The sequence below is a fragment of the Pollachius pollachius genome (assembly GCF_949987615.1).
Source record: "Pollachius pollachius genome assembly, chromosome: 3".
In the NCBI taxonomy this organism is placed as follows: domain Eukaryota; kingdom Metazoa; phylum Chordata; class Actinopteri; order Gadiformes; family Gadidae; genus Pollachius; species Pollachius pollachius.
The window spans coordinates 51,589,150-51,605,800 of record NC_136936.1 but is presented as its reverse complement, the minus strand read 5'-3'; the positions used below and the strand labels follow the sequence as shown (position 1 = coordinate 51,605,800).

General features: G+C 51.3%; 1 protein-coding gene across 1 annotated transcript; it reads right to left on the bottom strand.

Moving 5' to 3' along the window:
* Positions 1 to 1,217: 1,217 nt before the first annotated feature.
* Positions 1,218 to 10,678, bottom strand: sik1 (salt-inducible kinase 1). Its single transcript, XM_079732133.1, has 14 exons — positions 10,445 to 10,678; positions 9,890 to 10,075; positions 9,287 to 9,403; positions 7,394 to 7,457; positions 7,133 to 7,294; positions 6,481 to 6,605; positions 6,255 to 6,378; positions 5,896 to 6,116; positions 5,405 to 5,548; positions 5,199 to 5,309; positions 4,791 to 5,019; positions 4,467 to 4,694; positions 4,140 to 4,329; positions 1,218 to 4,010 (listed from the first exon to the last, which is right to left on the bottom strand). The coding sequence occupies exons 2-14, from the start codon at positions 10,040 to 10,042 to the stop codon at positions 3,365 to 3,367; spliced, it is 2,514 nt and encodes an 837-aa protein (XP_079588259.1). The 5' UTR covers positions 10,043 to 10,075; positions 10,445 to 10,678; the 3' UTR covers positions 1,218 to 3,364.
* Between the last annotated feature and the right edge of the window lie 5,973 nt (positions 10,679 to 16,651).

Below are 16,651 nucleotides of genomic sequence, written 5' to 3'. Positions count from 1 at the left end.
CTGTCTCTGCTTGATAGACAGCAAAAAGTTAGCGAGCTTACATTGACTTCAACGTGGCCGCGCCCCTGACTTGGAGGAGGGCTTTATTTCGAAGGACCAATAACTAGCCTAGCCCAAATCATTGACGTCCAGATGCATTTCAATGGTTGCTGGCAGAGACAAATATATCACACAATTAAACGAGGATAAACGCTATGTATTTTTGTTGATTTATTTCGTATTGATAATAGTTGATTAATAGTTGGCAGATATATTCAAGTGATTATTTCACGTTGGGGCGGCGCCCTAGCGCCCTCTATTGACCCACCGCCACTGCATGTGTGTGTGCAATAAATAGCTCAACATTTTATTTTACCATTCAACAAGTTTCCTTGCTTGCTTTGACAGCTTCAGATTATGAATTTCCATTTTTTCAGCAGTTGGAAAATTCAACCCTTCGTTGTTAATGTCCCATCACAAAGATATCACCAAGGTGAGGAGGAATTCCTCAGACTCGGAATCACGGGAACGACTGCTCCCACTCCCTCTCTCTCTCTCTCTCTCTCCCTAACCCTCTCTCTCTCTCTCTCTCTCTCTCTCTCTCTCTCTCTCTCTCCCTAACCCTCTCTCTCTCTCTCTCTCTCTCTCTCCCTAACCCTCTCTCTCCCTAACCCTCTCTCTCTCTCCCTAACCCTCTCTCTCTCTCTCCCTAACCCTCTCTCTCTCTCTCTCTCTCTCTCCCTAACCCTCTCTCTCTCTCTCCCTAACCCTCTCTCTCTCTCTCTCTTTCTCCCTAACCCTCTCTCTCTCTCTCTCAGAGACCTGCCCCCCCCCCCCGAGACCCAACGACACACAGACCTACCCCCCCTCAGACACCTGCCCCCCTCTGAAACCTGCCCCCCTAAGACCCAACGACACACAGACCTGCCCCCCTGAACCCAGCACCATCAGGGCCCTGGCTACTGACACACTACACATACTGACACCATGACCCCCTCAGTCTGCAGCTGGCGACGTGCTGACGTGTTTGTGGTGACTGGTAGAGAACTCAGGGGAAGGCTCCATTGTTACCTCTAACCACACAAGAGGGGGGCTGTGTGTGTGTGTGTGTCCCTCTCTGTGGTTCACCACTGAGACGCAGGTAAAGAGTTCAAGTACAAAAAAGTTTCTAATAAATGATCTTTATTCAAATAAATATGCAATTCTATTATCACATAAATTAAAAAAAAGTTATTGGGAACTCCTACTCTCTCACACACACACACACACACACACACACACACACAAATATACAATCTTACAAATTGTGAGGATTGAACTAACGTTACAGTTCCTATTTAAAGTTTGTCGAAAAGGGTTCTCTTCCAGGTTTCAGTCTTTAGTGTTTCAATGTGAAAATGGGAGAAAACCAAACCTTGACGTAACAAAAGGTATAAAGTGCGACGTGTGTGTCTTCCGTCAGGTAGGAGAACGTCAGGAGGAGCGGACGGTCCAAAGACGTGGCGTCTCCTCGTGTTAGGGTTCCTCGTATCGCGGGCTTTGTTCACGAGCAAGGCACACGCTTTGTTGGTGACTGCCGTCTACAGTAATGTATCAACACTGCTTGTTTCTGAAGAAAATTAAACTGTGTTCTTCATCACCAGATACACACAGATATGTGGCTAACCAAACAAACAATGTGTGGTTAGCATAGCTGACGTAGCTTAGTTAGCTAATTCACGGTCTGAACAGACAGCATAGAACATCTAAAACTGTTTTTGTTGCGGTAAACAAGTTCTAGTGACCTTGAACCACATAGGCTACAGTTGTACAGCTACAGTTCAAGATAATCAGTTTCCAGCAAATAAATTGTATTGCTATGCACACATATTTAGCCTATTATTTCTGGTACTAAGTTTTTTTTTGAAAAGTACAAAATGGATACCACGATAATTCTAACAACAGCTTAGGGATGTTACAGCACAGAGTAGCTTCAGCGACTGGAGGCAGAGGAAGCTTTCACATAGAAAAAGCCAAAGGGATAACGCTGGAGTGCTAGCTACCCAGCATGCTATGTTTGGAGACATAGCAGAGGAAAATCAGTAGTGTGCACGTGTTGGAGTACACCTTTGTTGAGATTCTCAGACTTTGGTTTGGAACCAAATTCTGCCTTGCAGCACTACATAATAGAGAACAGGAAATCCTGAAAGCCTGTCAGTTGGAGAAAGAGCGTTTAACACCACGTCTTTGTCCAATTTTACAGTATTGTGTTATAAGCTCATATAATTGGTACCAGCCGTATAAAAAGACACGTAACAATAGTGCAGAGAATGCCTATTGGCCATCCTATGAATATCCATCGCCTCACTTTCCTTCATATTTCAAAATGAAATACTGTGATCTTTGTTCCGTTATTGACAAAAATTAAGCCAGACAGATAAGACAGCATTACTTCTGGGACTCAGGAGTTTAGAGGACAGGTTAACAAATCAAATCCCGTTTCAAACATGGTGAGCTATGGAGGTAGTAATTCAATTTTAAGTCAGTATGATCAGACGCCAGCAAGCTGACTGAACAAACCTGTTGTGCTGACGTCCTTCAGATATACATCAGCCTATATAATATGTCCTTCGCCCATCTTTCATCCACACCTTGTCGTCCATTTAAATTCAGGTGAGCGTAAGCTCGGGCAGAACTCAGAAAGAAGCGAACATTATCACAGTTTCAATACCAAGTCAGGACCTTGAGCAGAAGGTCTGGGAAAGCGGTGTGACGCATCACGTTCATAACCCCACTGCCAGGGATGGACGCAACAAGGTCGGAAATCCTGACAGAATAAAGACTGGGAAGATCTTCCCTCCAGCACAGTGGAAAACAACGCGGTGCTCTCCAAATCAAAGTCAAAGCGTTACCTAGAAGAGAAGCAGAGGAGAATGGTATCCTCAAAGAACATTGATGAAACATGGTCTCAGGAGCATACCTTATAAGGAACTGTAACACCTGAACCCTGGTTTGATCTGTCTCGGGGGGTTCTGTGCGATGGTGAACTGTCTGTGCGCCCTTTGGAAGTTTGGCTCAGGGTCTTTTGAGGGGTCCTTCCGGCCCAACTTTGTTATTGCTTCTCTGGTCATCTTTTAAATATTCAAAGCCTTCCCGAGTTTGGTTATTGCTTAGACTTCAGTCTATATTATACCCAAAGTAGAGACATCCACATCCACACGAGAGACCAATATCTGTAGATCTGTGAAGACGCATTTGTGCATCCTATCTTCAAAACAAAACGTAAACGTGTTGCTTGCTTCATTGCTTTAGTCCACAGCCTGCCTCCACTCCCGCCTTTTCTCAAGACACCTTTCCACCAAAAGGATAGTTAGCGAGCACATGATCTGAGGGATTGCTCATGTTTTCACTTCACCATCACACAGCTGCTCAGCTGCGGCTGTCCAACCAGACCGGGCTCCTGCATGTCTTCATTGTCCCCGCTGAGGCAGCCCAGCTCCCAGGCCGTCGGACCAGATGGGAGCAGAAGGGGACCGCCGAGCCCCAAATCCTGGGGCAGGTGCTGTAGTTGGAGGCTGGAAGGGAGGCTTATGTGGGGCGGCTGGCTGATGTGCAGGTGGGCCTCCAGGAGGTCGGCAGCAGAGGCCACCGGGGAGACACTTGACGGGTAGCAGGGGCACGACGAGGAGCAGGAGCTGGACTGTGAAGGTGGATTGAGGGTCTGCTGCCAGGGGCTGCACACTGGCACAGCCAGGGCCGGCCGGGGAGGCTGGGAGCACTGGGGCAGGGAGCACTGGGGCAGGGAGCACTGGGGCAGGGAGCACTGGGGCAGGGAGCACTGGGGCAGGGAGCACTGGGGCAGGGAGCACTGGGGCAGGGCGAACTGAGGCAGGGCGTACTGTGGGTCACTCTGGAGGTGTGAGGAAGCTGAGGCAAACATAGTGGCTGGGGGAGGGGACGGCGAGGTCTGCTGAGTCAGGAACAGCCGGGGATTCTGGGAGGATGCTCCTTGAAGGGCCTGGGCTTTTGGCTGGTGTTGAATCTGCAGCATCCTGTTCAACCAAGACAAAGGGGATTTAATGGATGAAGTGCTGCACTAAGTCAATGTTTTTTTCTATTTCTCTGCATTTGTGAGGGCATGCATCAGCCAGCATGCGTGTGCTCCCATGTCTCAACCTCACCTCTGCTGATGCAGCACTTCCTCGAGCATGCTGCGATGCTCTGAGAGGGTTGGGCCCAGTGACCCGCGGCTGCCACGGTTACAGGAAGGAGGCGGGGCAGCCTGCCTCGTCAGACCTTTGATCTTGTTTAATCCCAACAGTGCTTTTGTGCGAGTGTTCTTCCTCAGCTGCTGGCGGAACGCTTTGAGTCCTGCAAGGAGGCACAGGAAGTAGTGAGCTACAAAATACCCTTTGATGGCCAGTCACACCAAACAGCGCCGACTGTGAGGAGAGTACTCAGGTCAGTATTTGTTATTGTGATGACTCAAGCTGGTCGGTTCCTCTCACCTTGTGGGAGGGACGTGTCGGAGGCTCTCCGGCCTTCCTGGAAGCTGGCAGCAGGGAGGCGGCCCTGCGTCTGGGGCAGGAGGTGGGCAGAGAGGGCCAGAGAGGATCCTGGAGGGAGCAGGCCTCCACACTCAGTCCCACTGAAGGCCTGCATAGAGGGATGCTGGCTGGACGAGGACCTCAAACAGCCGTCAGAAGAGGCGCCGTCTGAAGGACTGACCACGATGCCTACACGGGCAGAAAGTAAAGGAGTTAAAGTAGGGCCAGAGCATCGGGGTAAGGACATCGGAACAAAAGCACCCGCTCCTGTGAGGGAATACTCACAGGGGGGGCTGCATTGATGGAAGCCAGCGGACACCTCGGCCAGCGTGTGTCTTCGGGACGCGGTGGGGGGTGGGCCCAGGGGTCCGGGGGACCGGCCAGCCTCCTCCTCCTCCTCCAGGTCATGCGGCCTCACCTCCTCGCTGATGCTGGTCTCCAGCAGGCTGGTGGGGGAGATGGAGCGGTTCCACAGCAGCCGGTTCAGGCTGGCCTCCACTGGAAACACCACTCGCTGGAGACAGGGGGGAGCGCTAACGGTTAGCCTCGGACAGACTGGAGACAGATGGGGGGAACGCTAACGGTTAGCCTCGGACAGACTGGAGACATATGGGTGTGAATCCTAAGCGCTAGCTTTGTTTTCTAAGGAACGTGGATAGTGCTAGTTTAAAACTATAACATCTGAGGTTTTACCTGGAACAATCCACCTTGGTCACACTCCATTTCGGGGTAAACAGGATGGCCACACGTGGTCGGAATGGAAAATTGTGCGTTTCTGAAGCCTTCACTGGGGTCCATAATTAGCTAAGGAAAGAGAAGGAACACAGAAGGTTGAGATACTGAATTTACAGGTCTTGAACTTTTGAAAGTCTGGGCTAAACGTAAGGCGTGGCCCTCACCTCTGGGGCGCTTGTATCGGAGGTGCTCCTGGGTCTCTGGGTCCAGGTCTGGCGGCTGAGCTGCTGGGCCCGGTGCTCCCGGACCCGCTCCAGCAGCAGGTAGTAGATGGCAGAGAAGTGATTGTAGCTGCTGCTCTGTAGGGACTGAAGGGGCAGACAGGTGCTTGTTAGTGGCTGTTAAGTTTGCTTTCCACTCTATCCTATCCTATACCCACAGCATGAGACCCTCAAAAACAACATTGCTAGAAGGGCTACTTTAGGTCACTGATTGTATAATGACAAAGTTTATGCTATTACTACCATCAGAGTTAGCTGTAAGCCCCTTGGCATGCAGCCAGCCCTAAGTGGTGGTCAGCCTGGCGTCAGGAAGCTCACATACCTTTCAATTTAATCCTCACACTCCTTGCACCCTGACTCTGCCGGATGCCCCGCCACCCTCCTGAAAATGTTGAGCACCGTTTCAGGTCCCAGATCCAGGGAGTCGGGTTTACCTCGATGGTCCTCTGACGGTCGATGCCCAGGCCGTTCATGATGCCCAGCACCGGCTCGCTGTAGTCCCCCAGGTTGGAGCTGTACTCCGTCAAGGAATGGCCCAGGGTCTGCAGGGGGGCGGCCGGGTCCGCCATCATCCAGCGGTGCTGCTTGATCTGGGCCACGCTGATTCTCCTGGCCGGGTCCACCACCAGCATCTTACGGATGAGGCTCTCGCAGTCTGGAGGGAGAAGGGACGAGATGAGATCCTTTGTTTATGTTCAGCTCAACATAGGGAGGCATTCTAATACCCCTCATTTCTAACAGCAGCAATAGCAGGGTAGTCCTTCCCCCCTGCGCCTGTGTGGGGACTTCCTACCTTCCGACATGAAGAAAGGGATCCTGAAGCGTCCCTCGGTGACCCTCTGCCGGAGCACAGGGAGGCTGTGGCCGTCGAAGGGAAGGGAGCCGCACACCAGGACGTAGAGGACCACCCCGAGGCTCTGCAGGAAGAGGAGGAGCGTGGTCAGAGTGGGGGCAGGGTCCAGGGGACCGTGCTGGTCGCTCTGTGGTGGGGAGCTACTTTAAGAGTTCTGGAGGCTCACCCAGATGTCCAGCTGAGGGCCTTCATACTCCTTCCCCTCGAACACCTCGGGTGCGGCGTAGGGCGGACTGCCGCACCACGTGGCCAGCGGCTCGCCCGCGTTGTAGAAGTTCCCGAATCCAAAGTCTACCCAGAGGGAGAAGGAAGGCTACTTAGCAACCACTTAATGTTCAGGGTGTTTCCATCTTATTCTGCGATTCCCGTCGGCTTATGGCGGAACAGTGGTTTGTAAGATAAGTCTAGGTTCCACTTGGCCAAAGGACTGGAATGGAACAGATATTATCAAGCTAATATTGTCACTATTGTCGCTAATAATAGTGCACAAAGGGCTCGTTGTCTGGCTGAATTCAGGCCATCACATTTCCTGTGTTTAGTGTATGGATGTCTGTGAACATTTTTTTGCATTTCTTCTGTATGTTTGTATTAGATGTTGAACACATAATAGGTTGCTGTTTGACGTCTAATTCAGCCATGAGAATATTAGCCTCACACAAAATGAATCATTATGGCACTCGCTTAGCTAAAGAACTAAAGTGATCTATTGGCAGTGACCCATGAAGGAGCCTGACCAGGACCAGCTAGAAACCAGCGGCTCTCCCCCTCTACCTCCGTAGAGAGGGTCCCGTCCCCCTCCTGTCTGTGGGCCGACTCACCAGCTAGCTTGATGTTCATGTTGGCGTCCAGCAGCAGGTTCTCCGTCTTGAGGTCGCGGTGGACGATGTGGTGCCGGTGGCAGTAGTCCACCGCCGTCAGGATCTGCCAGAACTTCCTGCGCGCCTCGTCTTCACTCATGCGGCCGCTGGAGGTCAGGTGGTCTGCAATGGAGCATGGGAGCTTAACAACCAGTCCCAACCATTACACCCATCTGACAGAACCAGTGTATGGGACGATGCAGCAATGCACTCTGTACTCACCGAACATCTCTCCGTTTTTGGCATATTCTGTTACGATGTACAACATGTCTTTGGTCTCCATGACCTGAGAGAGAGAGAGAAACAGCCACGGTCTTTGGTTGGTGACGATGTTTCACATTGAAGTACTTGAGCAGCTGCAGCTCTGGTTGTTGTGGACGTCTTCTGACCTCTCCTCCTCTTTCCTGAGTCTATCTCTTCCTCTGCTAGTTCCGCAGGATGCACGCACATGAACGTCCACACATACACACAAACAAACACACACTATGACCTCCTCTGAGTTTAAAACAGGCCGTGTGATGTGTCATCAATCCACTCCCAAGACTCCTCCGGACTTGCACATTGGAGGGGGCGAATTCAACGGAAAAGACGCAATTCCCATTTCCTTGAAATCCAAATCATCCTCCCCTTCTCCAGAAAACCCCTCCGGGTGGAAAACTCAGTAGAAGACAACAAGCCAAAGCCCCACGTGAGTCACGCTGGTCTCTTCAGCCTCTCAGCGGATGAACCCCGGAGGTCAGGGAACCACAGGGACGCTTACCCCAGAGCGGGAGTCACAGAGCGACACCTTGAGGTGGGGATGACATCAAGGCAGCACCCTGGAGGGGAGTGACCCCTGACCCCCCCTCAGGGAAAGGAGAGGTGGAGGTCACCAGAAGGACCTGCTCTCGGAAGGAGAGCAACACCCTGCGTTGTGTGTGTGTCTGCTGCCCCATGCCTTAGTTAACCCCCAATGCCTCACTTACCCCCCCATGCCTCATTACCCCCCCATGCCTCAGTTATTCAGGGCAGTGAGGTGCGCTCTGTAAGAAGCAGATCCTTTATGTTCTGCAGACTAGCAGGCTTTACCGCTAAAGCTCCCGGTGCTGGTGGCATCACGTGACCCGGCCACCGGGCAGCCGGTACCCCTGCAGTGAGGCTAATTGGGCTCGACACGGAGACCTGTGGACACACATGCATCCCTGGGAACCGCTCGCACGCTCACAGGACATCCATGAAGCTCCGCTGGGCAATAGACACCAGCCAGCAGATGCTAGGCTATGAACCCACTACACACATCCCAGCCCCCCCTCAGGACGCCCCTCAAGCCTCTCCCCACAACACTGGACTAGCTGGCTAGCTTCAGCAGCAGGTCTGCTAGCTTCAGCAGCAGGTCTGCTAGCTTCAGCAGCAGGTCTGCTAGCTTCAGCAGCAGGTCTACTAGCCTCAACAACCGGGATACCGGATGTTTTAGCAACCAAATGAATTTGATTGCTGTCGGGATGTGAAGAGAATTCAACTAATATGAAAAGAATGCTTATAAAATAATTGCCTGACCCCGCCTGTAATGTTCCCCAGAGACATGGCGTGATGCCCTCAGAGCTTCACCTGTTGTCTATATGTGGCTATGACTAATGTTTAACTCATTATATTTCTCTCTCACGCCCAGACATTCTTTATTCGTATTCATACTCACAGCAATGACCTTTGTTCACATACCACAATGGAGACACGCACATACGTGTTTGTGTGTGTGTGTGTGTGTGTGCGCGCCCGCTCATGCTTTTTTCAATGTGTGCTCAGAATTCACTGCATCTTTGCAAAACGCAACCAGCCACCAACATTCCCAACAAAACACAACGTCACATGACGACAAAAACTGCTCTGCACCGTTCTGATGTTGAAGATTTCTCTCCTGTGCAACCTTACATTCAGCCCCTTGACCAACGGGTCTAGGTTGGATCTCTGTTCCGCGCATATCAGCTCAAAGAGTACTGTCACTCTATGGTGCCACTTAGTATATTACACATACATGCATACATACATACATGCATACATACATACATACATACATACATACATACATACATACATACATACATACATACATACATACATACACTCAGCTCTTTTCACCTGGTAGAGTTTGATGATGTGTGGGTGGTGCAGCAGCTTCATGATCTGCACCTCCCTGTAGATCTTCTCCAGGTTTTGGGGGTCCAGCCGTGTCTTGTCTATTATCTTGATGGCCACCTGCAACAGTTACAACTTTTACATAATGTGACATTCTAGATCACCCGTCAAAAGGAAACATGTGTGTCCTTATGACGTGGTGCCTGAACAGAGACCCCTCCCCCTGACCCCCATGGTGAACACAGACCCCCCCCTGACCCCCATGGTGAACACAGACCCTCCCCTGACCCCCATGGTGAACACAGACCCCCCCCCTGACCCCCATGGTGAACACAGACCCCCCCCTGACCCCCATGGTGAACACAGACCCCCCCCTGACCCCCATGGTGAACACAGACCCCCCCCCTGACCCCCATGGTGAACACAGACCCCCCCCTGACCCCCATGGTGAACACAGACCCTCCCCTGACCCCCATGGTGAACACAGACCCCCCCCTGACCCCCATGGTGAACACAGACCCCCCCCCTGACCCCCATGGTGAACACAGACCCCCCCCTGACCCCCATGGTGAACACAGACCCCCCCCTGACCCCCATGCTCCTCACCTGGGTCTTGGTCACTTTGTGGCGGGCCAGTTTGACCACGGCGAAGTTCCCCTTGCCCAGGGTGCGGAGGATCTCGTAGAAGCCCACCTGGAGGGGTCTCCCTTGGGCGGCGCCGGGCGGAGCCGCAGGGCTGTTCTCCGTCTGCACCACCATGGTGTCGGGTGGAGGTCAGCACCACCTTAGAACCTGCAGAGTGTTGATGCATTCATGACTCAGAGTAGCCTTGTATAGATTTAAATGTTATAGGCAATGACTAATTTGAATAAAATCTACATTTGCATGAAATCAAAATGAAAAAAATACATAAATACAATTACATTGCATGATAAATAGCACATGAATTAACTATAATTAACCTTATTTATAATGAGTTGTAATGCTTAAAAGAGCATACATTTTAAGACATCATAAATGTGTTTAGTTAGTTTGCCGTCTATTTTCCCATATGGCTTTGATGCCAACCTCAGGTTAAGGAATGCTCTGCTGCTATCCTCAAGAACACAGACGGGTCCTGACACCGATAAAGGTTTAACATGATCCAGGAAACGTCCCTACCTTAGCAAGCGTCCGGCAGGCAGCTCCTCTCACGGGTCTCACAGTCCACACAGGTCTCACGGGCCAACGCAGTCATTCCACAAACAGAGAAGGTGCACTGAAGAAAAATAATGTTTAACAAACGGACGCAGCAGCACTTTTCTTTGACCCCGCGGGGAGAGAGGTCTTTGGAGCGGTGGTCTGTGAAGTGGTGGTCTGCGGGAGCAAGCCGTAAGATGCTCGTGACTCGGCTCGGGTCCCTCGTGCTGCTCGGCGCTCCGCTGGAATGCACTGGAGTCCACAGACAGCGCGAGGGGAACTCCTCCTCCTGCACTATTGACGTCACCCGCGCGTCAGAGCGTCGAGCGGGGCGGCAGGGCCGGGCTCGAGCGCGAGGCACGGGTTGCCGGGCAACCGCTCGGCTCGGCTGGCGGTGACGTCAGTGCCGTTGGGGGGGTTGCTTGGAGATGAGGACAATGACGTCAGTGGTAGAAATGTGTCACCACGTGATGTTTCCTCCCGGGCTGTTGCAGAGAACAGTGCGGTCTTCCGGATGATCCGAAACTAAAGCAACAGAAAGTAGCTGTTGATGAACCCTGAAGCGTCCCTCGACGACAGCGAGCGAAACTCTAATCTCTAGGTCATAAGGCTGAATCAGCCCTCTGTGAGGTTCAGTCTGTGAGACACAATTCAATGTTGAAGCCTTACAATTACTACTCCTTCATGCATGTTATATAAGTATTTAACATCCATTGTTCTATGGTTTTAAAAGCCCATCAGGTCCAGCAGAATAGCTAACATTGGGGAGTAACAATAACATGAGGAGGGTTAGACAGTCCCTCTACCAGCTCAACGTTGGGATAGCTTTATGTTGTACGGAGAACTCCCCTCATACTGCCGAGTATCTCTCACCCAGGAAGGCTTTAGGATGTTCCTCCTGGCTATTCTGGGTCAGCCCCACTGGGAGTAGAACCATAGTGGGGAGGAGAGAGTGGACGACCAACCCAGGAAGCTGTGGGGACACACACACACACACGCACACACATGCACACAAACATGCATACATACACACGCGCACGCATGCACACACACACACACACACACACACATGCATACACACACACACACACACACAAACTCCCACCTGGCCTCAAAAAACACCCACACAGGTTGGAAAGGTGACGCATACACACAAACACACACACACACACACACACAGGTTTGAAAGGTGACACATACACGCATTAGATGATGTGAGCCAGAGCATGTGGGCAGACTCCATTCCATTGTTTGTGTTCAGGCAGTGAGGAATGCATGGTTTGTTGTTATGATGACGTCTGACATAATCCAGGTATCTTCATCAAACGCAATCTTCTCATAAGCTTTGCAGCTGTTGGTTGAAGCGCACAATGTGAGGTGATCTGGAGAGGAAAGCCAGCATGTAAAACCAAGAGGATGCATGTAGGATGGAGAAGAGCCACATTATTCTGATCTGTTCTGTGTGCGTAGAACACACAACACATGGAGGCTTGGAACTGAAAGTCTGTGTGGGAGAGTCAACGTTAAAACCATAATTCCTTTGTGTCTGAGTGTGTTCGTGTTGTGTAAGGTGTTGTGTGTGTGTGTGGTGTGGTGTTTGGTGCACATGGGGGGGGGGGGGGGGGGGGAGGGGTTACCCATTGCTCGCTCTTGTAAATGTTAGAGGGATTACAAAGTTCATACAGAAAGCACAAGGGAAAAGGTCAGTGTTTTGACGCACATCTAAAAACCCACACACAGCGTTTCACGCTCAGCCGTGCGGCTTCCTGCTCCTCCTCTCCAGACGCTCCTCAGGTCTGGAGCCCAAACCAGTCCTGCACCCGGCCCCGGACCGGGTCTGTCTGCTGGGGCGGGCTGAACCAGCAGGGGCCTCCCTGGGGGAGGACTCTACCCCCCTGGTACTGGTGGTGGTCTTTAGGACCAGGGGGGTACTGGTGGTGGTCTTTAGGGTGCTGGTGGTGGTCTTTAGGGTGCTGGTGGTGGTCTTTAGGGGTGCAGGTGGTGGTCTTTAGGGGTGCTGGTGGTGGTCTTTAGGGTGCTGGTGCTGGTCTTTAGGGGTGCTGGTGGTGGTCTTTAGGGGTGCTGGTGGTGGTCTTTAGGGGTGCTGGTGCTGGTCTTTAGGGTGCTGGTGGTGGTCTTTAGGGTGCTGGTGGTGGTCTTTAGGGGTACTGGTGGTGGTCTTTAGGGGTGCTGGTGGTGGTCTTGAGGGTGCTGGTGCTGGTCTTTAGGGGTACTGGTGGTGGTCTTTAGGGGTGCTGGTGGTGGTCTTTAGGGGTGCTGGTGGTGGTCTTTAGGGGTGCTGGTGGTGGTCTTTAGGGGTGCTGGTGCTGGTCTTTAGGGTGCTGGTGCTGGTCTTTAGGGGTACTAGTGGTGGTCTTTAGGGGTACTGGCGGTGGTCTTTAGGGGTGCTGGTGGTGGTCTTTAGGGGTGCTGGTGCTGGTCTTTAGGGTGCTGGTGGTGGTCTTTAGGGCCATGGGTGCTCAGCGGTCGTGGCTCAGGCGTCTCTCTGGGCTCCTGGCCCCAGCCCCGTCCGTCCCTCTCTCTGAGCTTCATGCTCTTTGCGGGCCAAACCGAGGTTCCGTCTCTGACTCAAGGCTCGGTCCCATGATGCCGGAGACACTGGCTCTCTGTTAGGATGTTCCCAGAGAGAGAACATCCAGGGGCACTCAGGGTCAGGGTCAGCTCCTACGTTACAGCGTGTTTTCCAGGTTACGTGTTGAGCGTGAAACCACGTTAAAGACAACGGGCAAACCCCCCCCCCCCGAGCTCCTCTCCCAACACCAGCGTCATGACGACCACCTCATCCTATGTGTTCACCGAGGACTGAGAGGCCAACCACGGGACCTGGAGGTCTGGACACATGAGACTCATGAGCACTCCAGACCCTGTCCCAAGGTCCCTTTGGACTCATGAGGACTCCAGACCCTGTCCTGAGGTCTCATAGGACTCATGATGACTCCAGACCCTGTCCTGAGGTCTCATAGGACTCATGAGGACTCCAGACCCTGTCCCGAGGTCTCTTTGGACTCATGAGGACTCCAGACCCTGTCCCGAGGTCTCTTTGGACTCATGAGGACTCCAGACCCACGCTGTCTTGCGTTGGTTGCAGAGTTAAACCTCGGGGCGCAGGCCTGATTCCATTCAACCAGTTGGATTTGGCCAATACATTTTAACGTTGACTAACTTCCCAGGCTGACAGTCTCAGGGGAGAGCTGGCTCCTTGATGACTGTGAGTCGTATAGAAAACAAGAGGGAGCTGCCAGACATCACAAGGACAATGGGCCTTTCTGTTCAGCTGGCTATGTGCATATGGTTAGCGATGGAATTCTGAGTTTTCTATGTGTATTATTATAACATATTCCATTACACAAAGTACATCGATAGTATGATCGTGATCTACACAAACCACACCCCTTTCCCCATCTCTGGTGAGTCTGAGCCTCGAGGTCATCACCCCCATCCTTTACCTTTATGGGCAGACTCTGGAGAGCCCCCTGCCTACCTCCAGATCACAACATCACTCATCATCCTCTTTGGCACATTGCTCCTCTCCATGTGGCCTGGAAACCAGCAGCCTCCAGCATGCCTTGAATCCCCTCTGAGTGGATCTTGTACTATATCTACTGCCTCTCCTCACCTAATATAAACACTGGGCGGGTTCTAATCATGTCCTGGATGACATGGCTCATTGCTCATTGGATTACGCACCTGCCCATCACTGCAAAGTAAAAATACTGAGCCTGACCCGCGGCCAGGCTCAGCTATGCGATTAAACAACAGTAATAATGATTTAAAAAGTAGCAAAGGTGGATAGATGGATATAAAATATAACATTATTATGATAAACCAACAAAACAGTTGATGCTGTAGAACCTGTTATTGCTCATAACTACTGTAGTATCTAGAGTGTTCTCTCCTAGAGAGCTCCTCAAGCTCAGACCATCCTTCCAAACACCTCAGTCTGGATCTGGAATAGAGACATGCCTTTGGGTTGTGATTGACAATTAGCTCGCGTTTACTAAACACGTAGCATCTGTCCGCTCCGCTCAACACAACATCATGAAGATCAGGCGGTTCCTGAGGAACAGGCTGTTAGTCATCTCAGCGTTTTACTGCCCGGCGTTACGCTGCAGTCTGTGGTGAGCCTCTACACACGCCTGCAGAAGTCACGCCACCCTTGTCTCAATCGCTGCCAAGTCCCTCCCTCTTTAGGAGGCGTCTGAATGCTTTCTCCTCTCTGACCTCTGAACCTCTTTGTTTAGGATACATCTTACCTTGCTGCTCTGCCTCATTCCTACCGCTCTACCTACTTCTACTCTCTCTCTCTCACCCTGCACTCTGCTATTTTTCTTTTTCACTTCTCAGAAACCTGCCCATGCAGCTGCCAGATGACTAAATGGCGGTGAGTATGTAAATAATGCAAGCACACAACAATGCACAAGTATGCAAACATGACCACCCCCTCAGCCCCTCGTCACACAGCCCCTGACCACGGTGTCAGGTTGCTGTCATCCTTTCATCGCTCACTGTGGACTTGGTACGGTAGACCTGCTCATCAACCCACACCTCCCGAGTCACACATGACTCCTCTTTGTCTTTGAAGAAGGAAACAAAGACCGGGGAATGAGGAAGTGAGGGCAGAAAGATTCATGCACATGTGATGACATGTCTGACTGTCTGCTGGTCCCTGATAGGCCGACACTGAGTCATCATAGACAAAACAAACTTGGCGGATTTCTAGGTACAAAATCAAAGTTCCATAAAACTGGCCTACTGTTGACAGCTAGCATTCACCATGGGAAGAAAGATTTCTTTAATCATTGATTTATTGTGAACTCAAACCATGATATGGCATTCCTCACACAGATGATTCACAGATGATTCAGTGATGATGTCAGCAGACATGTCTTGGTAATTTAAAGCTACAAGGTAGCTGAAATGTTACACATTAACTTTTGAAAGAGGTCAGTGTCTGGCCTCTGAACACATTCGAGGATGCAAACCCTGCCAGACATATGAGTGAGGAGTAATAATTTAACAAAGCAATAGCTGTCAAGAGATAATAATCACCCAACTTTATTTAAACAGCAGTTACCAATCCAAATACAGGATATGCACAGAGGACCAATCAAACAGGGTAATGTGATCCCTTGTTTATTTAACCTTTATTCAGGATCCCTCCTACAGGCTGAGATCTCTTTAGCGAGACAACAACAGGATGCAGCTGCTCTGAGGATGATGCACAGAATGACCTGATGATGATGATAAGGATAAAGACTGCTCACTCTACATTATCCTCATTACAGACTGATGGAAGGAACCAAGCATTTCAGAAAAAAGCTTGGATTCATTTGAAAATGATTTTTCAAACCCTCTGGAGCCACGGACCCCCTACCCTCCGGGACCCCCACCAGGGGATGGCGCTGGGGCCAGCTATCAACCTGGGGGGAAACGACCTGCACAAACGCACACACACACACACACTCAAACACGCGCGAACACACACACATGAACACGCACATGAACAACGTCATCCAAGAATGACGTTGGATAGAATAGAAACGCGTGATAGGAAGAGAAGCTTAGACATGACTGATTGGGTTCAAAGAAAAGAAGAGAGAGAGAGAGAGAGAGAGAGAGAGTTAGAGAGAGAGAGAGAGAGAGAGAGAGAAGGAGAGAGAGAGAGGGAGAGAGGGAGAGAGAGAGAGAGGGAGAGAGAGAGAGGGAGAGAGGGAGAGGGAGAGGGAGAGAGAGTCTAGGGAAAGAGGCTTTGTGTTCTGTAGGAGATAATGATACACCTCACCCTGTGACGTAATGCTCAGTATCTACTGCTCCCAAAACCAGCAGTGAATGAAAAGCTGTCTGGGCGACAGTTTCCTCACACTAACACACAAATACACACACATCCAGGTGAACGCACACACATGCACACACGCACCTTCCCGTCTGCACAGAGGCAGACAGACACCTGCGCGTGCGTCTGGCCCACAAACTACAAAGACTGTGATTGCAGTGGACCAAGGTCGCGCCCCGACCCTGACAACATGGAGCGCGGAATGAGAGCTTGTCCGGGTGACGTGGGCGGGGGGGGGGGCAGGGCGGCTTTAAAGAAACACCACCACCACCTCCGCTGCCCCCCGGCCCGGATCAGGAGGCAAACTAGAGATTAGCTTCCAAAGGGCCAAGGTG